This window comes from Cyanistes caeruleus, chromosome 18 (assembly GCF_971803275.1).
Source record: "Cyanistes caeruleus chromosome 18, bCyaCae1.hap1.1, whole genome shotgun sequence".
Lineage (NCBI taxonomy): Eukaryota > Metazoa > Chordata > Aves > Passeriformes > Paridae > Cyanistes > Cyanistes caeruleus.
Window position 1 is genome coordinate 3120710 of NC_141718.1, and position 25720 is coordinate 3146429.

General features: G+C 42.9%; 1 protein-coding gene across 6 annotated transcripts in view; it reads left to right on the plus strand.

The window, feature by feature from the left end:
- Positions 1 to 21294, plus strand: part of MLXIP (MLX interacting protein) — a 46594-nt gene extending 25300 nt beyond the window's left edge. For 2 of the 6 annotated variants that reach the window (XM_086855418.1, XM_086855416.1), the window contains exons 3-17: positions 228 to 313; positions 1564 to 1653; positions 1934 to 1975; positions 3052 to 3223; positions 4135 to 4224; positions 4808 to 4899; positions 4996 to 5665; positions 8467 to 8588; positions 9314 to 9500; positions 10266 to 10390; positions 12892 to 12990; positions 14121 to 14248; positions 15254 to 15377; positions 16003 to 16132; positions 16607 to 21294. In XM_086855418.1, the coding sequence (XP_086711544.1) occupies positions 228 to 313; positions 1564 to 1653; positions 1934 to 1975; positions 3052 to 3223; positions 4135 to 4224; positions 4808 to 4899; positions 4996 to 5665; positions 8467 to 8588; positions 9314 to 9500; positions 10266 to 10390; positions 12892 to 12990; positions 14121 to 14248; positions 15254 to 15377; positions 16003 to 16132; positions 16607 to 16728 (2279 nt within the window). In that variant the 3' untranslated portion in view covers positions 16729 to 21294. Of the gene's footprint in view, positions 1 to 227; positions 314 to 893; positions 1010 to 1563; positions 1654 to 1933; positions 1976 to 3051; positions 3224 to 4134; positions 4225 to 4807; positions 4900 to 4995; positions 5666 to 8466; positions 8589 to 9313; positions 9501 to 10265; positions 10391 to 12891; positions 12991 to 14120; positions 14249 to 15253; positions 15378 to 16002; positions 16133 to 16606 lie in introns of those variants that run through there. The other 4 variants (XR_015277639.1, XR_015277641.1, XM_023937297.2 and 1 more) reach the window with 4 other exon arrangements.
- Positions 21295 to 25720: the final 4426 nt, after the last annotated feature.

Genomic DNA, 25720 nt, shown 5'->3' on the forward strand with positions numbered 1-25720 from the left:
GGGGATCTGCTCAAGGTCTGATGTTTCAGAGGCAACCGTTGGATCAGGATTTCCTGGATGTGCCCACACTGAGGGCGTGCTCCGAGCACAGCCCGAGATCTCCTTGTTTCATGTTGTTTATCTGGAAGGAATCCTGGCTAGGCTCCCTGTCACACCTTGCCACTGAAGTGACAGCTCTCTGCAGGCCCTGCACGTGCTCAGCACTTGCATTTTCGTTGTTGTTTCAGACCTGGAGAAGCGCAAGAACCCTGTGTGCCACTTTGTGACCCCTCTGGACGGCTCCGTGGATGTCGATGAGCACCGGCGGCCAGAGGTGTGTGAAACCCTGGGAACAGCCCAGTGAGCTCTGGAGTTTGTAACAGGATTTTCTGGTCTGCTGGAAGCAAAGGCAGCATAGCCAATCTGTGCTCTGTTTTTATTTAGAAGGAACCATTTAAAGCAGACTAAACCTGGTTTTATGAGTTCATCACATTAGGATGATCCAGATGCAACCAGAAGGACATTTGTTATCTGTGTAACTTATGTTAATGTTGTAGTTTAATGAATCATAAGTCATAGAAGTGCTGTTTGAATAGTTAAGATTTTGACAGCCACTGCTGTCTTCTGACTGGAAGTTGGTGGGAAATCAGAGTGATGACTATTTTCAGGACTGAATCTAGGTGACCCTGGGAGAGTTTTCTGTATTTTATGTAATTGGCGAGGTGTGGTTTCAAGAGAACAAGCAATTTCTTTTTCTGTGTCGAGGTAGTTTCACAGACAGATCAAATATGAGTTTATGTTCTTTCATTTTTGTGCTCATGTAAACATAAATGAAAACTAACATCTGCCCTCTGGCTCCTTGCAGAAAACCAGTGAGGCCCTTGATGTGGCAATATGTGGCTCTCTCTATACTGCATAACTCTAGAATAATTTATAACTCAGAGGAGTTCCAGATGAGTTTGTGGAACTGTCTCAGGTTTTTGAAAGAACAGTGTTGATGTTTGTGTTGAAAGTGACCCTCGAAAACAAAGTTAAGGCACTCATTAGTCTGCTCTCCCCAACTTACACACTGCTCTCTGTGATACATTGAAGACCCATATTGTCTGATCCTTTTGTTGCCATCAGTGTGTGGCCTGCAAGGTCCTCCCTCAGCTGGACATCAGATTTCTATTGCTTTGTGTCATTCATAGCAGCTTTTGCTTATGTGTTTGTGCATGTGACCTTGTGAAATTCACAGGATATTGTATGCTTTATACATTATATTTCAGTAAATTAATTTTAAAGGGGTTTTTTTTTGCTGTTTCTTAACTCTTGGTTATGGTTGAGCTGCTGTGGGAGATGCTGACAGTGCAGTCAGACATCATCTTGTGTTTGGTTTTTGTGGGGAAGATGAAGTTAGTACTGTCAGATTTGCTCTGTGATAGCTGAACTCTGGGACAGTGTGGGCTGCTGATACATGAGCTCAAACAGAATTAGCATGCTTTCTTTTGCATTTTTTATGCCTGAATATTTGCTTGGAAATGTATTGAATATTCAGCCCTTATGTGATTCCGTGTAATTCATGGTATGTGTTTGTGTTCTCAGGCCATTGCAACAGAAGGGAAGTACTGGAAACGAAGAATTGAAATAGTCATTAGGGAATACCACAAGTGGAGAACATACTTCAAGAAAAGGGTCTGTTGGTTTACATAATGAAAGTAGTTTGCTTGAGCTTGATGACTATGTTGTTGCTTTTCGAGTTTTTCTACCACTTTTTCTGGCATGCAGGAGTACTTAACACAGATGATAAGCTGGTACAGACATGCTCATCTGATTAGTTCCACTTAACTAAAAATTATTGTGCTGGGACTAATTGTGCATGATTGGGTCTTAAAAGTTTTGCAAAATCATGGCTTCCACTGGCACATACAGGACTTATTCTGACTTCACCATCTCTTCTGTTCTCCTTTTGCAGTTACAGAAACACAAAGATGAAGATCTTTCAAGTTTGGTCAGGGTAGGTAACACCACTGAGAAGTGGCAGCATTTTTGCTTGTAGAACCCGCAGTAGATAACAAAGCTGTAACGTGCAGTAGCTTGCTTTGATTAAAATCTAAAGACAAGCATCTTGCTTAAGCCTTAAGCCTTAATTAAGGTTAGACACCCTCATGTTCTGTGCCTCAGAGAGCAGTGTAAGATTTGTAGCTTGAATTGGATGGAGGAGAGGTTGAATGTAAAGTGCTGCGACAGAAGAAATGGGAATTAGCATTGCATGCCCAGAGAGATCAATCTCTTTGAGGGCTGGCACATGATTTCATTTTGTTACTGAGTTGTAACTGGCACTGCTGCCTTGCTTGTGTAACTGGGTCTGTGAAGATGTGGGAGCTACATGTTGCAGATCTTCCTGCTGTGCCCACAGTTCAGGCAGATCTGGATCCTATAAAAGGACAAAATGGTTAAAGGAACTGTGGTATCACCATTTAGTATGTCCCCTTAAACTATCAAATCTGCTTTGGGTATATGAACTGATGACCAGAAGCACTGTTTTGCTGTTTTTGCAAGGCAGCGCAGTTTGACTCAGCCTGTAGTGAGGGATGGGTAAGCCTAGTCACATTATGTTGTATATTTCATGGGCAAAAAGTGTCCTGTGCAAACTCCGAGTACAATTACTTCACTGCACATCAGAGTTTCAGATACATCTCACAAGACCTGAGTTGTTTTTTGCATTCTTGCTATTCCATCTTTATTCAAACCAAGGGATTGTTAAGCTAGGTGCAAAAATACTTGTGTAATCATCAAATACCTGTGTAATGTGTTAACTTTGTAAACACAAGGAAGTGTTGTTTGTCTTACATCCTTCTAGTCAATATCTGGGTTTTGGGCAAAAACCTTTTCCAGAATGTTGTGGTGTTTCAGTGAGCTGAAGTTGCTGGTATATCAGAAGCATCTCTGATGTATTTCAGTCCATTTGATAGCTCCTCAGAGAGAGGTTCTTCCCTTAAAAATGTGAAAAATGAGGGTGCTTTTATAGATTTGCACCAGACTGCTTTGGAATTGCTAGGCAGCCTGAGCTCTATTCCTTTCCTTTGACAGGATGATGATGTGGTTCTCTGGCAAAAAAGAAGGTATGGCAGAGAAACCCCTGTCCCCATGGAGGAAGGCAGCCTCTTGGATGCAGACATGCTCATGTCTGAGTTCACGGACACCCTGTTCTCCACACTCTCTTCACATCAGCTGGTTTCCTGGCCAAATTCCAGGGACATAGGTATTTGTTGGCTGTAGTTATGTTGCAGTGAGAACCCCTATGAAAGCTCTGGTTTGTTGCTTTGCTGCTCTTGTAGTCTTGCCTAAGAAATCTATCTTATATTGCTGATACAGATAAGAACAGGTCAGGGAATGTAGCTGTCTTATGATTCTGTAGGTTACAGAATCCAAATTAATGATTTGAATTTAATTTCTCTCTTAGCTTCTTACGTGCTGCTCCCAGCTTTGCCCCCTAATGTTGCTCTGAATAAATCTGTAATGAGCAGTGTCTATCAGTGGCGAAGGCATTGTGATTTATCTCAAAGCATAGTTGTGTGTGTATTTTTAAGGGAGTGCCTGTGTATTTTTGTTTGGTTTTGTCCAGTAGAACCAGTGCAAGTTTCATCTGTACAAACAATCCCAAGAGCTGTTCAGCTCTGTCTGGAGGCTCTGAATGTCTGATGGGACAGCACATCTCCACTGTTCAGCATCCTTGCTGCATGGATGTCTGAGCAAATCCAGAGCAGCCGTGGTTTACATGATTGTACTCAAGAAAAATGGAATGGGTGGTGGTTTATTTTAAAATGCTCTGCTATGAGCTGTGGTGGGTCAGGCTGTGCTTCCCAACAAGGTTGTGTGTAGTGCAGCAGGGGCAAGACAGGAGGTTTGGGAGCAGGAGCTTGGCAGTCCCAGATGTCAGTTAGAGCCTTCAGGTTTCACCTCTTCCACTTTAGTAACTGAAAGTTTCATTCCCCAATGGCTTTGGTATCTGGAATGTGCAGTAGTTCTGAAGAGAAGCAGATGCTCAGTTCCTTTCAGCAGCAGTTTTTCTGTAACATCTTAGCCAAGCCTGGCTGTGGAGTGTTTTATTCCTGTTGCTGTTATTATGTGAGCGATGGGAAATTAATCTAATCTGTCTCTTGAATTTTGCAGGACACTTAGGAAATGCTGACATGATTCAACCAGGGCTTATTCCTCTCCAGCCAAATTTTGATTTTATGGATACTTTTGAGCCTTTTCAGGGTAAGAAACATATATAGAGTTCCTTAGTTTCTTAAATATTGCAGTGATTTATTAACTATGTTTTAAAAATGGTTAAATGTTACAAACATCTAAGGTTTCCCCATTTCACACTTCTTGGTGATGAAGACTTTTAACATTTTGTTTGTCTTTGAATGTTTTATGGCACTGTTGAGGATTCCACATAACATTAAACTATTGCTGACAAGTTGGATGGTTATGGATCTGCATAGAAGTAAAGAGCCATATCTATTTGCTGGCTCTGCAAGCAGTTTGCATCAGATAACTGTACTTGGTGGGACTCACTAAGGATCAGCTCTTGGCTGTCTGTGTGATGATCCCTTAATAGGACTGATTTTTGCATTGTCCCAGTTTGCATGAAAGTTGAAGGAGTCAGCCCCAAAGAGATCAGTTCCTCTGGAAGACAGCAATTCACTGCTGAGTCAACAGCAGTTGTATGAAGCAAAATCTCATGGTTTCATTATTTGCTAAATAATACTGATATTCCTGTGAATTTTGGGATCTAGTAATGCTGTATGTTGAATATGAAAAGTAGAAAATTAATAGGTGACTTTTCATATTTCAGAATTATTCACGCCCAGTCGCTCAAGTAATTATTTCCCTTCTGTGTCTGCTGTCAGCTCAGCTACCACAGACAGCAGCAGCCACTCCTCCCAGGTAAGAGAGGTTTAAACAGAAGGCTCTGACATGAGCCATGTCTTCTCAGGAGGAGTCCAGACATGTCTGAATCAGTAATATTTCCTTGTCTCTCAGTCTCCTGTCCTGCCGTCGGGTTCGTTGCCCACCACGCTTCCAGCAGGGAACATCAGTGACGGACTGATTCCTTCCTCAGTACCTGCTCCTGTCATTCCTGACGTTGTTGCTGACCAGTGTTCCAGCATTAGAAGCAGTGGATCTTTCATCCAGCCAGCAGATTTCCCTCCTGACTCGTCTCTCAGTGGGCCACAAACTTTTATGTCAGTGTTCCAGGCGCCCCTGCCATTGCTGCAGCCCGCGAGTCCACAGCAGCAGTCCCCGCTGCCCGCGGTGCCGCTGAGCTCCAGCCTGAGCCCCGCGCCCGCCGCCTTCGCTGCTCCAGAAACCCCCAAGTTTGGGCTCTGTGAATCCTCGGTCACCACTCACACGGCTTCTGCCACGCTCACCCACAACGCCCCTGCCACCACCTTCAGCCAGAGCCAGAGCCAGAGCCTGGTCCTGGCCACGCAGCAGCCGGGGGCAGGAGTGCCTTGTAACCTGGCCTTCCAGACTGCTGTTGTGCAGGGGCAGCCCCGGCCCCAGCTGCAGTCCCAGCTGACATTTGCACTCCCCAAACCTGTTCCTCTGGCCAGTGCTGGGACAAGGCCCAAACAGTCACAAAAAACAGTGCCTGCTCCGAAGCTTGAAACAGTGTCCTTATTGGTAAAGAATGCCTTCATCACCCCAGGTGAGGAGCACTGTGGGAGGATGTTTTTGTTTTCTGAGTGGGACTAGCAGGAGGAAAAGACCTTCTTGCTTTTCTCGCTTTACATAATAAGTTAAAATAGAGCTTCTGAGTGTGTCCACAGAACCCTTGAATCCACTGGCTGAATACAGTGGCTGCACTGTTGAGTGGGATTCTCTGGACAGCTGCAAGGATTGGAAGCAGTTTGGTTGAGTGTGAAAAGCTGACCTGCCACAGGGGTGTCTCTCTATCTGTGCTGGCTCTCTCATCTATCTGTGATAGGCCATGTAGCTGCACCAGCTGTGCTCCTGCCCCATAAAACTTTAGATGTGATGCTGTTGTGATTAACTGTCCCTCAGAGCATTCAGCCACAGTGGAGGAGGAGATTCTCCTGAGGGAGCTGGAGATCTTTGTCCCAAGCAGTCTGGAGACCCTTAAGATGCTTTAAGTCAGGAGCAGATTTCAGGTCAGGGTAGGAACAACTGGGACTTCCACACTGGGTGGGATTTGGAGCCACAGGTGCTGCACGAGGCAAATAATAATAAGGAGCAACAATTTTACTTGAGGTGGTTCTTGTAGGAAAGCTCAAGGCTGGAGCAGGACAGGCAGAATGCTTTCCTTGGGATTATTGCAGTCTGTTTTTAGACTTGTGTTGGCTGGGAGCCAAGTGACTTCAGCCACTTGAAATGTGCAACAATAATTCAAGAAAAAGCCTGCCTGGAGGAGTAATGTTAAACAGGCTTTACTAGGGAGTAGGTGTGTCTCCCAGGGCCTGATAGTGAGGTTACCCACCAAAAAAAAATCACTGTTCAGGAGAAGAACCAGACCCAAGATGTAATTCTAGGATGTCACTAAGATCGATTTGGTCCATGATTAGTAGCACAAGGGTGTTAATGGCAGTGCTCCTGTCTGTAGTATAAGCCAACAGTCCATGTACCTTCAGCAGTCAAGACATGCATTTCTCACCTAGTAAAGATTGTAGGCAACTCATTTTCAGAAAGTCTTTGTTCCTGCTTTTCTCAGTGCTTCCTGGGTTGTTCCTCACCCCATATATTACTTTCCCAGTACTCCACCATTTACTTCTAGACCATTGCAACCAGTGGCTTTGTTTCTTGTTTAGATTAGTGGCATGTGTTTGGGGATCATGATATTCTTAAACTGCTGGGACGTCAAGCTCAGGGGACAAATCCAATAATTTATATAAATACTAGAGCTTTATTTTTGGCAACAGAATAAACATCAGTACTTGTAACTGAGGCATTTATGCCTGTCATTTGTGTTCAGGATAAACAAATCATCTCCTGACTGTAAAGCAAATTACATTATATCTTGTGTTAGAACTGTTGTGTGGTATAAGGACTCAAAAATCTGTACAGATTGTCTCGCAAGGTGCAAGACTTCACTGCTATCACCACTTCACGATAAATGTGCTGATTTTGAGAGGAAAGTTCTGCAAAACATGCGTCTGTAGGACAGAAACATGAATCATATAAAGCAACTTCTAAATATTGTTGCTAGTTGCTGTATTTCCTCAAATGTGGAAGTCAGAAAGGCCAAGGCTGTGCAGTGGCATTAATGCACTGGTAAGAGTAGGCTCTTGAGGTCAATAGAGATGTCATAAGTCCAGCTGAACGTCAGTGAACAGTGGAAGGGTTGTGATTTCAGCTTTACATGTGGGAATGCTTAAAGAATGAACTCCCTGTGTCAGTGACAGAGCCTCTTCTCCAGACAGACCCACGCAAGGGCTGGCACAAGGTTTGTGCAATCCATAGGCCTCTCTTACAGAGGCTGTGCAGAAACTCCAGTTGAGTCAAAACACAATTGTCAGTCACAAGTGATGCTGTCAAGGAGGGGACATTGGATAACCCTGCACTGTCTCCCTGTCTTGCTGTGTGTGTCCTTTTAAGATCCTGATGCTGAATGCAGAGAGGTGGCTTGGCAGGTGCTGAGCTGAACTGACACTTCTGCATCATGACAAAGGAGAGCTGAACCAGTACAGCCAAGAGTGAAGCCAAATATGTTTGATTTGTTTTATCAAAATCTAGACAGAAGCTGTGTCTTTGCCTGATTCTTCCCTTAATAACAGTTTAGGGTGGTAAGTCATATGTTCTGTCTAGACTGGGCAAGAACCATGTCAGCATGAATGCTGTGGTAGTAAGTGCACATCTGCATTGGTTACATGGAGATCTTCACAGATTCATGTGGAGACATTTGCTGCTATTGCCTAAGTACTACAGAACTCTTGGAACTTTAGCATATTTTGTGGAATTTTGATGCTGATTCCCAATCACATTTGGTTGTCTTGTGGTTGTGTGTCATCTAAAGCAGCTGTAAAACCAGATAGTGAAAGAAGCTGGTAGGCTGAAGTGCTGAGGGAAAGGATTTAAGATATATATACAAGGCAACATGGAGTATTGAGTCACTGACACTTCCTGGGTCAGCAGAGCAAGCCTGAGATCCCAAAGTGTGGATGGAAGAGGAGAGCTGAAGATGGTCCTCCTCCTGTCAAACACAGCTCTGACAGAATGAAGACACTGAGTTACTATATACCTCTGTAAATTCACCTTGAAGCAGTGACAGTGATGCTAGAAAACTCAGAAATAGCCAGAGTGTCAAAGTCCTTTGTACTGGATTAAAGGGTTTGAGATTATTGGAAGACTGGTGGCATTTTATACTGCAGTAAATTAGTACCAAATAGAGGCCCATTGATTCATACCTGTGTTTAATGACAAGTTATTTCATACAAAATAATCTCCATCTCTTTTTTGTCTCATTAACTGTTCTAACTGAATTGTGTTCTTCAGCTGCCTTTCAGGGACAGTCCAGAGCTGTGATTGTAACTCCAGCACCTTTAAAAAGAGAGGGGATTTTGACGCCAGCCACGTCTCAGTCTAATGTTGCAATTGCACCAGCTGGAATTGTCAGAGTAAGGAGAAGAAAAAAAAAATTATATATTTGTTTTCTAGGCCTGTTATTTGCAAGTAGTGAGAGCCATAATGTGCTCAAGCGGGTAACAAGTCCACTAAATCATCTGTTACCCAATGTATGCATTAGTGCATTCAGCATTATGTTTGCTTATTTTTAATGTAGGCATTTTATGGGCTTGGAAGCACTTTATAGTCTTGACAGGCTCTGTCTCACACAACAGTAAGATTCCAAGGAGGCCTGTATTCAGAGTGCTGTGGATGGGGATGGTTGGTGCTTTAACTGTGCAGAAGCTGGAAGGAGCCCAGGGAGCTCACCTTTCCACTGCCATGTTGGAAAACATGCCTTGGGTATGTGAGTGGGTTTCCCCAGTATGTTGTGTGCAGGAAGATGGAGATAGATTTTAGTATGTTATGCTGTTGATGTGCTATAATACTGCTTTAAGTTATGAAAGGATACTGGTCTCCTGCCAGAAGCCTGACTTTGGTGCCTGCCAATTCCCTATATATTAGCTTTTGTTTCATGTCATCAGATTGTTAATCATGTATTAATTTGCTACTTTTAGTGAAAGGCAAGGTAACAAATCTCTCTCTCTTTTTCTCTTTCTTAATCTCTCCCCCCACTTTCTCCTTTCTCTCATCCCTTCTCTCCCTCTGCCCCCACACTGCCCCTCCTGCTCTCTCTTTCTCTCTGTTTTCCTCTGTGCTGTTTCTGTGCTGTTCCCAGGCTCCCGGGGTGACGGAGTTCCGTAGTAACATTCTGGTTGGTCCAGCACAGCGAGCACCAAGTAGTCAACAAAGCCAGTCCACAGTCTCACATCTCTTCCCTCCTAGTGTAGTCCAGGATGTGTTGGTGAAAGGAGAGCACATCCCTTCCCACTGTAGCAGTTCACAAGTTCCCTCACCTACACCTAGTAAGTTAGAAAGCCGTAAGCATTCTCTCCCCTGCACATGGAAGTGTGTTTCTGTTGAGTAGGCAGGGTGTAAATGGGCCTTGAGGATCCCTAGATAGTTTTTGAAGGAAGAGCTTTTCAGGCCCTTCTACCCCACAGCTTCAGTTGCATCCAGTAGTTTGCAATTTTTGTCTTAAATGACTGTGCAGCATCCCCACAAACTGTGATTTTGTGCTTCCTGTAAGTGGCTCCTTTCTAAAAGGATGTGCTGTCATAGTCACCAAGAAATGAAAGGCATCTGTGTAGGAAGTGCTGAATAGGTTTGTTGTTCAGTGTCATAGCTCTGATTTTGACTGGAGGATCTGAGACACAATCCTCGTAGGTAAGTGCAAAGACTCCTTTTGCATGTGCATTGACAGAGCATTCCCTGGGCTGGTTCTGGTGGTAAATGGCTTGTAAGTGTCACCATCACATCCCAGGCCTTTAGAGACAAACGGGGGAGTCCAGCAGGACGATGGAGTCACAGCCTGTGCATCCAACATGCCTTTGCTGAAATGTGTGTGTGTGAAAGGACTATTACATCTTGCTATTCAGGATGTATCGTGTGACATGATATCCTAAGCTTTCCCAGCAGTCTTGATGTTTTCTAGCATGTGGTTGCTGCATCAAACAGTGTAATTTGGTTGCCAACTGCATTTCAGTTCAGTTCTGAGTAGAAGCTTCTCAGCAGTTACATTTGCTACAGAAAGTTGTTTGTTAATGTGTCATGTTTTTTCCTTTCTGAAGGCCGGGATTGTCAGAATTCAGGCCAGGCTTCCCCCTGTGCCTCTGAGCAGAGCCCCAGTCCGCAGTCTCCTCAGAACAGCTGCTCAGGAAAACCTGCCACTGACCCTACCATGGCTGCATTTAAGGTGTGTGTCCTTTCCTTTGAGGGGCTTTTCTTCTTTGCCTTCATAGCAACTTTACTGTCCTGATGTCTGAGCATGGACTAGAGAAAGCTGTGTTTCGTGACAGTAGCATATTAGTGTGTTGGGCTTAACTTGCTGCTGCCTTCATGCTGGTCTGCAATCCAAAATGTCAGACTCTAATCTACTCTGCTCCTCAGGGATGTGTCACCAGAGGGGCCAGTCTTGGCTGTACCTCTGCAGGTCCTTATGGTTGTGACAGCAGTTCCTGCTGTGGCTCACAGGAGTGTTGTGACAGGTGTCAGTTTACTTGATCAAAGGTTTCAGGCTTAGCGTTCTAAACCGTGGCTTTTTGCCATTGTTCTGTTGGGGCTCTTCAGTCTGCAGGGCTCTGGCCATCGCTGGAGGGGAAGTTCTTGACCTGCTGAGTTACTTACATGTCTCCAGTGATGCTATGCTGCTCCACAGAGAAGCAGCTCCAGACTCTACGAGTTACACCTGTAAAACCCTTCGAGAATTACTGGGGTAAGAACTCGGCGGTCTAGAGATAGCACCCGAGCACTGGTTGTACCTCACACACACAAGCTGACCTTGTCAGAACACTTTCTATGGTGGTATGAGAAACTTCTCCACAAAAACCCCATCAGAACAATCAGCTGTAACCCTCTCATTCATTCTGTTATGAAAGGGAGAGTTACTTAACAGTTTTGCAAGTGCCAACCCCCTTCTGGCCTGTCTGTCTCTGTGTACCCTGTGAGTTGATGGCATTTTGGATACTCCAGGGCAGAAAGGTAAGTTTGACACCTGCAGCCTGTGACTACTACTCAGGTCTAGATCTTTTGCAGAGAACAATCAGAACTGCCTCTTGCTGACCATGCTGCAAGTTTACTTTTAAGAGTTGGTAGGGCTTGGCTCACAAGCAGTGGATGCAGCCTGTTCTGCTGCTAGAGAGTAAGGTAACAAAGGAACAAATTTGTAGGGCTGCCTGATGGTCAGAGGTGGTCACTAGATGGAAGAGCAAGGACACAGCTGTGAAATAGGTTTTACAGCCATGTAAGCACACCTGCTCTGACAGGAATTGCTTTGGATATGTACTGTTAGTAACTCTTCTGTAAGACAAGAGAGAAACAGTGGTATTTGCCAGGCTCCAGATGTATGTGCTTTTGGTCCTCTGTACTGTTAGTTAGAATAAACAGTTTTGTATTCCTAGATAATGTGGTTATTTCAGTTTGCCAAAGCATAGAGGGCTCTGGAAATCTCAGTTCTGCTCATGAAACCTGCATTTTCTGTGATTTTGGGCAACCACTTCACTGCTTTATCACATTGCTTTCCTCCATTATAAAGTGGGGTGATGGTGAGCTGATGCCAGAAAGCCCCGCTCTGCCAGGAATGTGTTCTCAAAGAACAAACTCTGTTAAAGAAGTTTGTTCATCCCGGGTTTCCTGTGGCAGACTCCCAGGAAAAAGCAGTAATTGAGTGGTGCAGCAATAGGAACAACTTGGGCTGGTGCAGCCAGAGAGGGACTCAGAACAAAGAAATCCCTGGGCTGTTACACAGTTATGGTCTCTGCACTTCCTTCACACACCTGGCACACACCTCTGTGTAGAGTGGGGATTTTTGGAGTCCTATCTGGAGTTGTTTTGGCCTTCCTGCATCCTTTCTGTGTGTCCCTGCTGTGACACGTGTAACCATCCCAGGGACGATCCCTGGCTGTTCCCGGCTCCAGCTGAGCTGGGCAGGAGCCACAGGGCGGCAGTGTGGCCCCAGCTTTGGGAATGGATCTGCTGGCTGCAGATCCCTTTGTCCTCAGCAGCTCAGAGGCCTTGGAATAATCCAGCATTCCCAGTGCTGGAGCAGAAACTACTAGAGCTCCTTTTATAGCTTGCAAAGTCTTTTCTTTCTATGGATACCAACCTTGGGAGCTCCTGTCAGTGGTTTATGTAGCTCCCCAGCCCTGGGATCCAGGGGCTGCAGGATCCTCCTGTGCCTAAAACTCCTGCCAGTTGTTTTCTTTGTTACTGATTGTGAGGTATTTCTGCCACAGGCTGGACCAATTCTGTGTCTTCTGATCTTTGTTCTTTTGTTAATATAAATCCTAAATATTTTATTTCCCGATGACATAGCCAAAGCTTAGAAAGAGGTGTAGGGTGACCTTTTCTTTCTGCTAAAGCACTCCACAGACAAATAGCATCTTTCAAACTTCTGAGTGCCTTGCTCAAAGTAACAGATCATGTACATGCTGTACAAGTCTAGAACTTCCAAGTAATATACCTTTCAGATTTCCTGTTTTACCATCCTGGCATGTGATGCTTAAAATAGATACAGATGTCAGAGGTGGGTTGGTCCATGAACACACTGTCAATTCATTATTCAGATTCTGGAGAATTGTTCCAGGGGAGACTGTGAATGCCAACAAGTCAACAAAATCTGAATTTGAGTAGCTGAAATAGCCACTGCAGTAGGAGTAATGGAGAACAGCACAGACTGAGCTGATTTTATTTCTGCAGAATCGAAGGATGAAACATCTTTCAGAACAAAAACGAAGGTCTAATATCAAGATTGGTTTCAGTGCTCTGAACAGCTTGGTATCAGCCAACTCCAAATTGGTAAGTACTGCAGCAGCACTTAGAGTTTAATGTGAAATGTAAGAAAGAGCCATTCTAAAAGTCTTGTTAATAAAGGTAATCATTTCACTGCTGAGTGGTCAGCTGAGCACAGCAGAACACACTGCTGGAACACAGTGTTAGAATGGAAAAGCTCAGCTAAACTGCTAAAATTTCCTACACCATTGAAATCTCTGCCTCCTAGCAGAAGTCAGAGGCATGGTCAGTTCAGATGATTTGGCAAATCTCTTTAGGACTCTTTACACCACCAAGCTGTCTTTAAGAATCAGGGCCTTTTTTCCCCTTTCACCTGTCTTTTGTGCATGGGTTTCCAGAGAAAAAAATGCCCAACCGATTTTTCATTGTCAAGTTTGTTTCTCCAGACTAAAAACTTACTTTGGGTAGTAAGTAAGTACTAGTTAACTTAGTTGACTAAACTGAAATACAGATATATCTGCACAACAAAATTCTTAGTGACCTTTAAATATTAGGAGCTTTGAAACGTGGAAAATAGGAAAGCTTTTGGCACAGCATATTGATTTGTTTATGTAACTTTTATAGCTTTATAGAAATTTAGGCGATATGTTGACAGAATTTCACTTCCTGACTTGAATAGCCTATTTTTAAAGGAAGTCCTCTTTGAAAACTCAGCTTTACTGAAACGTCTGGTTATTTTATTTCTCAAGTTCAGATTTTTAATTGGTTCCTCCAAACTTCAGGTTTCCTAAACTAAATAATTTATATTATCAACTTCAAGCAGTGCTTCCACCAGCACTATAAATCTATCTGGAGACGTAGCACATCCTTCAGTACTTAAGTAAGAACTGTAAATATTTTTAAGAGGACAGATAATGAAATAAAACATTTTAAATTATTGAAATAGTTCTTTCAACAAAGTAGTAGAAGCGTAATTTATGGAAGAAAACAACCCCACATTTCTCTGTACTGGAGTGCGAAGAGGATTCAGAGAAACGCAGAGTTGAGTATCTGAAGTGTTTTGCTCTGCCTGACCCGGTGCTTTTACACACAGTGAAGGAAAATTAAACGGTGCTGGAGTGCAGGTTAGGAGAACAAACTCATCATGAACCTCAGGCTGTTGCAGGAAGCGAGCTGTGTGTCTGTGTTTGGCCTAGATCAGCCACGCCATCACGCTCCAGAAGACAGTGGAGTACATCGCCAAGCTGCAGCAGGAGAGGGCACAGATGCAGGAGGAAACCAGGCGCCTCCGGGAGGAAATCGAGGAGCTGAACGCCACCATCCTGTGAGAATGGGGAGCTTCCAGGGATGGAGCAGCAGCTTCAGTGGTGCCTGGGCCAAACAGCAGGGAGTGTGTGCTCAGTGTCACACCAGGGAGCAGATGGGTGTTAGACACAACAGAGCTGCTGTGGGATGGGCGCTGGTGCAAACTGTGTGGATTTTCAGCAAGCTCTGAGCATGGAATGCACAACAGTGGCAGCATCAGAGAGGATGTGTCAGGTCAGAACAGTTCTGAGAAGTCAGTGAGGGTATTTTTATAAAGCTCATTGGTGACTGAACTCTCACTCTTCACAATGGCTTTGCTGCAGTTTTCTTTTCAAAGGCAGTCAGTTTTTACAGAAAATTGTGGTTGAGTATATAAGTCACAGAACTTGGGCTCCAGAAGTTTGCCACTGGCTGAACAGAACTGTGATAAATTACTTCACCTTCCCAGTGCCTCAGTTTGCTCTGTGGGTTTATGATTACGTACTATTGCAAAGCATGTTGAGAAGTGCAGTGACTTTACTTCCATCTCCAGAAGTTTTAGGGTTAGGTATGATGTTAGAATTAGCAGTAAATCAAAATATTTTTGTTTTTCTTACAAAATATGGTGAATATCTGCTTGGTTTTATTTTAAGTTGATCTGTTTCATGAGAATCTTTGTTATATCTTCTTCTGTAACATTGCTTAGGAGTACTGTAAATTTTTCCATAACTCCTAATGTGCCTTGTCCTTAATGGATGCCCAAAATTACTTTGTTCTATATTATACTTCATTTCTAGTTTTGTTGTTTGTAACTAGAAATGTTTGTAGCAGCTTGATAAATCACTTAGCTATGTAAATATAGGCAAAATTGTTGGGAAAAAAATTTTTATTCCTGACTGGAGCTGTTACACTCTGGTGTGATCATGCACTGGGAAGCCCCTCCGCCAGAGATACCAGGAATACACACTCTCCTCCTGCTGCAGTTTAGTCTGGAAAAGAAATGTCTCCTTTTTGGTGGGATTCTGATCTCCAAACATCTCTTCAGTTCTTGCCAGCAGCAGCTCCCTGCTACCGGGGTTCCTGTAACGCGGCAGAGGTTTGACCACATGAGGAAATTGTTTGATGAGTACGTGAGAAGCAGGACCCTGCAGAACTGGAAGTTTTGGATTGTATCCTTTTATATCAGCCTGATGAACATGGGCTTTGGTTGCTGGTTACTTTTAGAGCCAAGAACTTGGGATTCTGATTCTGTGACTTTAAGCCAAGTTACTTAAATAGTAAATGTCCTCGGTTTTCATCCACATACGCGTGTGGATATGGATTCTTGCAGAACTTGTTCACCTCAGCATGTGAGAGGTAACTGGAAAGTGAAATGCAATGCAGAGGCAAGGTGTTCTTGCTAGGTTATTGTACTGCAAGAAATCTTCTGTGGACTGCTGTAACTGCAGCTCTGGCTGTCTTTTGGGACATGTATATAGATAACAGCAAAGATTTCAGGGGGAAAGAAAATTACAGTTTCTGAAGCTGTTCAAAAACTTGCACATTCCCCTTTTTTTCTCTTTTGGTCAGTGTGGAGGAATTTTGCAAAATACAGTGAATATCACTAGGAACTAAGGTTCAGTTTTTTCCTCAGTCTTAGTGTTAAATATTTGAAAATACAATTATTTAAACATTGCAATCCCTCTGGCAGTTGAAGTCCATTTAGAAATCCAGTGTTTTCTCTGCTATAGCCTTTCCCTTAGAATGTTTTGAACTCCCCCTTTGTTTTCTTCCTTGACATTTGATGGTTTACAGTTCAGCATTATTATTAAGCCATTGTTTGAGTCCTTCAATGGGATGGTTTCCACAACAAGCTTTAAGGATCTGAACGAAACTGCACTGGCCTGGTTGGATCAGCACTGTTCTCTTCCTGTTCTGAGGCCAAGTAAGTGAAGTTCCATCCAGCAGCTCTTCAGAACACAGAAAATATAATAACATTTCTTTAAAGTCAGAGGATGGCAAAGAAAGCACATGATGCTGAATGTGACCTTCACTTCCTTTTTGTTAGCTCAGTGAAAAAATAAGAGCCTCTTATGACTTTGAAGACAGAAAATAAAAAATGTTGAATATACCAGAATTTAAACAGACTTTACATTTAAATTTCAAAAGCTTGGCTGTAGTTGGAGTACGTTTGGCAGTGTGATTTACCTCATAATGAGGGAAGACCTCTGAGATTTGTATTCAGCTTTGGAGTGACCTTCTGTTTGGGCATCATTGCTTGATTCTTTCCCTCTTTCAGCAAGTATTTAATTTACGTTTATAGCTGTCAAGGGGTGCTCTCTTTTGTAGAAGAAAGATCAGTCAGATTAACAGCTTTTCCTGATGCTTTCCTGCCTTTTTCTTTTTTTTTTTTAAATAGTGGTGCTGAACACCCTGCGGCACCTGAGCAGGAGCACCTCGATCCTGTCGGACCCATCGCGGCTGCCGGAGCAGGCACAGGAGGCTGTGGTGAAGATGAACAAGAGAGCTGGGGAGACCTAACAACCAAAGACACTGAGGTGCTTGTCCCAGGGGTGGAGAGCCTGCCAGGCCCTGCCTGCCCAGGTTCCTCCAGTCAGTGCACTTTAGAAAGGGTTCTCTCCATCTCTCCATCACCAAGACATTGTTCAGGGCACCTGGCCCTGCCTGGTGAAGAGGTGCAGGTGGTGCGGCGTTGTCAGAACGTTTGGGTTCCTCTCCAGTGCTGTGCTGTGCTCTGTCACGTGAGAAAAAACACCAAGCTCAGGTAAACTCAGCAGGTTTGAGCCCTGCAGGCAGCAATAGATCTCCATCAATGCATCTTTATGCAACTAATGAAACACCCTCAGTTCTCTGAAGTGTAAATCCTGTACATCAAGGAATGTGCTCTTCAAGGGGAAAAAATACTTCTGATTTCACAAAGCAAAATGTGCTTTTTATTTTGTTTTCTGGTATTCAGTTCCATGTGTTTTACTTGAATAGTGAAAATTGTTAAACAGGATCATATGAAAAACCAAAGGAGAAGAAAAATCTGTCAGTGATGTCAACTCATGGCAAAAATACTAGAATTAAAATCTCAGGCTGTGTTTTGTGTATTTTTATTTTAATGAGTGTATCATTGCATTTGATCAGTTTCAAGACGTGCTTTATTTTCTAGTAAATAAAGTAGCTGATTTTTATTTTTTTTATATAGCCATTGCAAGGGAGTAGCTGGCTGTGCAGTAAGTGCAAGAAAGCAGTTTGAGATGGTATAATTTCTGCAATTAGGATAAATACATCAATTTTATGTCGGTTTAATCATTGAACTATTTTCTTGCACTCCGCACAGTTCAGCTGCCATCCTCACAAAATGTGCACATAGAAAACACATCCATAGGTAAATGTAGTAGCACTTCAGAGACAAGAATTGAGTTTGTAATGTTAAAAATTTGGCTTTTTTATTATCTCAGAAGCTATATCAAACCACACAGACTTGCAGTCAGTTCTTTGCATCTTTGTCTTTTTTTGCTTCTTCTTTTTGCTTTCTGTCTGAAAAACCTGAAGAACTTTGCTAGTTCCTTCTGTGAGAGCAGCACTGTAGCAAGGACAAGGCACAAAAGGTGAGCCTCTCCCTTCATGGAGGGACTGAGGGCTGAAGGGGAAGGCTCAATGGCCCATTTTGTACCAATACAGCTTCCTGTAGCTGTACAGGCAGAGGGGGAAATGCTTTTCTGGGTTTTTTTTGTTTCTTTTTTTTTTAAAGTAGATTTGACATAAAATTTGAAGTTCGTGGCAGGTATGAAAACATGTGTCCCTGTGACAGAAGCAACAAAATTGCAAGTCTCAGCCAAGGAATGTGCACAGGTTTTCTTATTAATTATATAGTGATTAGATTTTCTGGAGGGATCCATTCCTAGCTCTTTTATAATGTTGTAATCAGTTAAGCAATAATCTTTTGGATACATCTGGATAAGAAATGTTGAATACGTAAATCCTTTTTTGAATCAGTGCTTTCAATCCTCCCATTTCTATCACTAGTTGTGAATTTGACTCCAGTAAAATCACTTTACACTGTGATGAGCTGGAGATGTCCCTTATGTCCTTTTCTTGGTGGGCTGATCTCACTCTTTGTGTGTTAAAAACATGTCTGGGTTTGTAGCAAGAAAGCAGCAGGCATGCTGTCCAAGAGCTGATGTTTTTGCTGACCTTTTCAGATGAGCAGATCCTGTGATGCTTCCCCTGCAGTGTGGTCTCCTGCTTGTCAGCAGTGATGGTGTGTGATTTTTACCATTTCTGGTATCGATGATGTGGGAGTTTTGTCTCAACAAGCACAGTGCAGTACAATCATCCTTCAGGGCCCAGGGAGATCTGAGAACTGAAATCCCAGCATCCCGTATCTCACTGAATGGATTGGAAACTGAAAGCAACCTTAAAGGAACAGGGAGGGGTAATTTACCTGAACTGCCAAAAACTTTGTCCATTCACAGTTTTGATGGAAAACTCATCCATCAGGTTGCACTGTGAGCTGGTTACAGTTGGAGGGAATGTGCTTGTTTAACAAATTGTGGTGCAGAAACAAACTCAAAGCACTATTAAGAAACTGCAAATCGTAAAGAGGAAAAAAAATAAATATTGCTTACTTAGGCAAAGAGTGTAGGGGGAAGGAAAGGAAAAGTGAAAAGATACTTTCCACTAGTGCAATTACCAGAAATGATGTGGCTGCTCTCTGAAGCAGTGATTCAATATATTCTTGTCACCCTGTTATTGCAGATCAGAATTCTTTTATCAGTCAGCCTTGTGAGGAGAGTGATTTCACTTCATTTGGAAACACAGGAGGAAAAAAGCTGGTTTATGTCTCACATCTGAACAGTATAACCACTAAAGATTGGTATGGAAAGAGATGGACCACGTATGTATTAGTTCCTGCATAGTTTTCTACTTTAATTTATGTTTAAATACCTTAGTCTGTATTTCTTACCCATGGAGGAGTTTAAATACTTTATTTTTTTCAAAGTTTGGTAACACTTTCTTCTATAATTTAAGCACTCTGATTTCCTCAGTGTCACCAAAGTAAGCAAGCCAAACACACAGTGCCTATAGTCTGCACAGAATTGCAGGTGCTGCACATCTGCCTGGTGCTAAACTTCTGGAGAATCCCCATATAACTGAATACAAATCGTATTCTGTCAAATCCACCATACTTCACTCCGTAAAGGAGTAGCTAAATAACTTATTTATGGCCTGTGATATGCACAAAGTCAAACTGGGATTGTCAGCTGGTTCCTTCTGACCTCAAATTGTATTAGCTGGTATATTGTAGATGGCTCCAAACATAAGTTCTGGAGAATTTGGGCATTTTCTGGTGTAGTTATTAGTTTGTATTTTAGTTACTGGCCTCCTTTTAGCAGGAGGAGCAAGGGGTGAAGGTCCAGGAGCAAACTGGAATTGAAGGAATTACTGAGGAGTAGGATCAGAGACAAGCGCACACTTCACCATGACAGTCTGATCTCTGCACAAAACCAAAGGATTCTTGGTTAATACCATTTGACCTGACTGGAATGTTCTTCCATGCTTTCCTAGACCTCTGGGGAAGGCTTCCTTGAAGGGGGTTGCTACTAGAATGTTTCCATCTGTGCCTTAGATCTTGGTGTCATGTATGCATTTGATAAATCGTAAGTCACCCATTGTTCCCCTTAAAATGATGCTCTGTGGAAAATTCAACGAATGGAGGAAGTGGGGCTTCCCAGGCTTTTTAGAGGATTTTATCTGTGTGGCATTACATCTGTGTGGACCCTTTCATACTGAGGTTGTGAGTAACTGTGTCTATGTTTGGAAAAAATTGTGTCTTTCCTGCTGAATCCAGCCCTCTCCACTGCCATGTGCCGGAACATGTGTGCACACATGGATGTAACCTCTGCTCTGACAAACCCAGGAAACAGGCAAGGGCTTAACCCTCTAAATCTGAAACGGCTTGAAAAGACAAAGGGCTGTCAAATCTGTTGAAAAACTGAATCCCTTTGTATCTTCAGGTTTTTTTACATTCCCGTGTGTGTTTGTGTTCACATGTGGTAGAAGGGACAGGGACAGGTAAATTTAGTTTTGTTTGCTTTTAAAGCCCAGAACTCCAGAAAAGCAGTTTGAGAACCGGAGAGGGAAGCTCACTGCAGAAATGTTCAGTAAGATAATGCTTATTTGAAGGCTGTTTCACTTTCTTAATTTCTGAAGTGGGTAACTCTTGCCTTGATGTTGCCAGCTAGAAGGTACTGCTGAAAGTTGAGTGTGTTTTCTCCTTTTTCTATTTTTTGGTTCCTTTCCACCTTTATTGCATGGAAAACCACCAGAAATCAAAAGGCTGATGACATCAAGTTCAGGTTCTTTAGGGATTCAGTCACATCAGTCTGGAGGACTATGGAGAATTGTTGATAAATTTTAGGAGTTGTTTGAATTAGGTGAGACATTGGGAGTTTTTCTATTACTCCTCAGTTTATACACTTGAGTTTCAGAGGAGATGATTTGTTTTGGGTTTTTTCTTTTATAGGACCCCAGTATTTTCCCACAATATTGGTTAAAGCTCTTGTTTTCTTTGGTTTCATTCTTGGTTGGATTTTCTGCTCATTTACTGTGTTAGAGCAGAAGTGGTAGAACCAAACTGTAGCTTCATCTGTAAAACTTGAGTTCTTCACTTGCAGTAACTTCAGTTACAATGAAACACACCTTAGGTATATAATGGAATTAATTTCTAGCCATTGTCCAAACTTTTTATATCTGAACTTTTCCAACATGAATAGGGTTTTCAATCAAAATATATCAATGTTACGAGCAATCCTTTTAACAATACAGTGAATAAATAGATTGTTTTCTTCTTCTAACCTTGTATTTAAATGTATTTTAAGTGAATGGAATTCATTCTTGTTAAGAAAAAAGGAAAAAAAAGCTTGAAGGTATGAGGACTTCAGGTTGTGCTCTTGCTTTGCTTAGGTTTTCTGTTCTGTTGCATGACAACTTCTGTTGTGCTGTTGATATGTAGCACTTTCAGTAGGTCTGTTAAATTGTGCAATGCATTTTTTTATATTTACAACCAAAACAATAAAGGATATTTTTTGGAAGAAACTGGTTGTAATGCCTCTATTTTCTGACTGGAGGTGGGGAAATGGTAAGTAGAATTATTTCTACACCAGGGTCAACACCTGGCATCCTTTTTGCAGCTGTAAAAGGTGACAAGAGCTCGTTTCCCTGTGAACAGTGCTGGAGTTACCTTTGGATCTGTGTGTTTGGCATTCCCAGAGCATTGCTCTGTATCCTCTATGGAGTTGCTGAAGTTTGGACACCTTTTGGGATTGATGTTGGTGTTAGGCACTGAGCTACTTAAGTCCATTTAAAAAATGAAATTAATAAATCTGTCTTTATTGACTGATTTTTGTTTTTCCCTGGTAGGACACTCCAGCTTTCTGTGCTTCAGTTATCACCTCCCTGACATTTTGGATTTTTTTGCCTAGTGGAAACAGCAGTGAGGCTCTAGTTGAAGAGAAAGGTAATAAAAGAGTGAAAGGAAAGGTTTTATTTTAAAATCACCACATAAGAGTTTGTGCTGGTTGATGTTATCCTTGTGATTGGTGCCTTTGACTTGGTATTTCTGATGAGAACTTCTGATGAGTCAGGCCTGCAATTCTAGGAGGTACAGCAGGGTTCAAAAACCCTGAATTTAACTTTTCAGAAATCAGAAGCTTGATCTCACATAAAGCATTTTGGTGGGAGTGAAGAGCAGTGCTATTTCAACAGTGATAAACCAACTCTTCAGCCTGCCTTCACTTGACCAAGCACTATAAATGCCAGAGTTACTGCAGGGATGCTATCAAAGCTCTCTGGGAGGAAGCTGTGGCTGCAGAGCACTCTTTCTGTACTACTGATTTAGAGGTGATTTCAGGGAGGCTGCTGTAACTTCAGCTGAGATGCCAAAAGAGTTTGTGAGGTGGTTTCTTTTTGTAGCTGGCTCTGCTAATCGTTGAACTCTGCCAAAAGTGGACCTACACTTGCTCTGGGGAAATGAAATCACTGCTGTAAGGGAATTGGCCCATCAGTGGGCAGACAGCTCAGGGCTCTCTTTGTATCTAAATCATTGGAATGGAATGCTCACTGGATTTTTATTTATTTATTTTAACCTATATTTGCCCTCAGGAGTTCATCTCCGCCTATTCTCGTCCCTGAGCACTTTCTCCAGGAGGTGGGCAGACAAGGAATGGTTATTTGGGTGTTGGGGAAGTTCCCTGTGTGCAAACAGAGAAGAGCCCTTGTTGTCATCCAGAGAGATGTTTAACGTGTTCCTGTTTCGGAACAAGGTGTGTGCGTCACACCCCCAGTACCTTTCCGCCACCAAATGGAAACAAACCCATGAAAGATGAGACTCATCACATCCCTGGGTCCTGCTGCTGCTCTTCTGGCACTGCTTACAGAGCCCATCTGTGGCTCCTCCATCCAAACTCTTCACTCCTCACAGGTCTCGAAAGCTTTGTTTTCAACCAGGATTAATGGGGCACTGCTTGTCAGGAGATCTTTGCTGGTGACTAAATCATAATCACAGCAGAGATGCTCCCTGTGGCACAGGTGTATCCCCCAACTCACAGCCCTCCAGAGCTGAGGAGGGTTTATCTGAGCCCTGGTAACCCTGCACCACCAGGAAGGCCACAGGGCTGCAGGTGTTCTCACTGTTCTGCCTGGGGCTGGTGCCTTTTCCTCTTGGCAGAGACTGGTCTGAGTTTCCCCCCACCCGGGGGAAGAACAGCTCTTCTTTCTCAGGTAGCCCTTCCCATGATGTGAGTTTGGGCAGACCATCTGACTCACTTTGACATCTTGTTATGCTGCTGAGGAAGCATTTCCCTCTCTAAGGAAAACACTTTTGTAGAGCCATTTATACATTTACAAGGCAAAACAAAAGCTGTGCATGGGAGAGGAAACCACAGGGAGCGGCCCTGTATAATCCTCTGGTTCAGCAAGGCTTAAGTGGTTTGTGCCAGTCGTTGACAGTGATGTTTAAGCCCTGGGGATGTGACTTTTCCTCCCTGGAGTGCTTTGCTGACCCCACCTGAAGAGCTGGTGTTGCTTCAGGCAGGTGTTGCTTCAGCCTTGGGGATAAGCACATCCCCAGGCAGTGATTTTTTTCCAACCACTCTTCTTTTTCTATTAAAAATGAAGGATATGATGTTGGAATTTTAGCTTCTTAATGTCACCACTATGTCACATCTCCAGAGTTGTTGCTGAAATGGGGCCTATTTGGGAAGAATTCTTTCCCTGGCTCCAGCAAGGAGCTTGGTCCCTCTGTTCCTCTTGGGAAACTTGAGTGCTTTTCTAGGATCCCCCCTCGGACTTTTGGGCAGCTGGCAATGTAACTCAGTTGATATCAAACCCCCCTTTTCCTGGAGAAGTCTGAGCAGAACAGGGCCAGTGCAAAATATACTGTAAAAAAGAGTTAGTAAAAAGAGAATCCAGAAATATTTGTTTCATTTAATATTTTATTAAGTTCCAGTTTCTATCCAAAGGTGGTAACAGGAAATGAGTAAAATCATTCATCTACTAAGTAGCAAATAGATCCCTTTCAGTATTAAAATATGAGTTTAAAATATGAATAAATAAATATATAAACTAATTGCTTAAATAGATTTACAAAAATAGATGTGTTGTACAAATTCATAAATAAAATCCACTAGTAGAGAAGTACAAAATCAGCCTGCTGACAATCAACTTTTCTTTTGAAAAATAACTGCAAGATAAAAATATAAATAAAATTACTGAAATTACACTTTCCTGATTGCTTATATATGTCAGGGTTGGTTAATTAAATTACCTTGATTCATGTTAGTCCTTCCTTGTTATGTGCTCTTGCAAATAAGACAGCATAAATAGTTTTATAATAAATACAATCAATAATTTACCACATTAATCCTTTAAATATTAAATTAAACTAGATTATATAGTTATAGAGACTGGCAATACATTATCAATGTTTATCCTGGCATCAAACTGATCCCATAACCCCTGACAAATCTCATTTAACCACTTCTCCAGCATCTTCCATTATTTTTTCATCATGGCGTATCAAACTGCTGCTTCAGAATACAGGTTTCCCGTAAGCTGCATGATGTCCTCATATTTCTTTAAAACCCACCAGATGTAGGTTTTTTTGTCTGCCAGACTCATGGTCTGGCCCTGGGGATACACCTGGGGCAGGTCCTGGCTGCTGCAGGTGTAGAAGGCAGTGCCTTGGCTCAGCGTGGTGTTCAGCTGGTTGAGGTTGGCCTTGACCACGTCTTTGGAGCTCTCGGTGCAGATGGTTTCTATGTCCCCTCGCAGGGTTTGCAGAGTGTTGTGGATGTGGTGCAAAGCACAGCAGCTTGCCTGGAAAGCTGCACATTTGGGTATTCTGTCTGCCACATCTCTGGCTTTGGACGTAACCCTCCAGGGCTCAGGGTGGAACGTTGCAGAGATACACTTGTGCTGCAGGGAAGGAAGAGGAGAGAGGAGTTGTTAATCCTTTGGTTTCCCTTTCTCATTTGGGGTTTCTGGTTGTGGTTCAATCGTATTAACACCTCCATCCCTTTGATCAAGCAGGCATTGCACTGAGTGTGCAGTTCCTCTCCCCATGCCTTGCTTGCCTTGGTTCTCAGCTTTTCTAGACCGTGGGTACTATTCTTTGCTGTAGGGGAAAAATGTACCTATTCCAGAGATCTGTTTTGGCCTGTGTGTGTTTTCATCTGTTTTGGAAGAGATGGTTTTGATTTCAAGAATGAATTAATAGGAAATGCCAATGTTGATTTTTATCAAAATACTCTTGGAAACACGGTCCCAAGGACTGAACTTTGTCTGAGGCATTTACACCTGGGTTCAGTGATCATTTTGCCTGTCTAAGGAAAGGTTGGGTGAGCAGAGTATTTGGCAAAAGTGCTCAAGCATTAGGGTCAGACTGAAGGGCAGAGCAATTCTCACCACGTTTCCAGTGCTCTGACTGAATTCCTGCAGGAAGATGCCCAATGGGACTCAGGAGACTGAGAAGGAACACTGGGAATCAGGAAGATCCCAGCTGGCAATGAGCTGAGGCAGTCACCCAAGCTCTTCGCAGCTGCCCTTGCTCCAGCTGCCCTTGCATAACGCAATGAACGCTTTCCTTCTTGCATGAAATACAGAGAAGAGCCTACTGTAAGTTTTAACCCAAACACTTATTTTCTGGTGGTCTTTCTAGTGTTTTATAATAATTCAAGAGGTTTCTCCACAGACATAGGCACAGCACATGGAAAATGGTGCACTTACATAGAATTCAAACAGCTCGTGAGCTTTCTGTTGTATTACTATGGCCAAGGTCGGTATCTCCGTAGTGAAATGATTCTGCCTCTGTCCTGTAGTCACTTTGCTTTTTGATGTCTCTGTCGGTGCCATGGAGCCCAAAGGAACCAGTAAACAGAAGAGGAAGATTGCAAACCTGTTGATATCTGCATTCAGATGAAAAGAGGAAACCAAAAGGAAAGAATACAGTGATTAGTCTCAATCT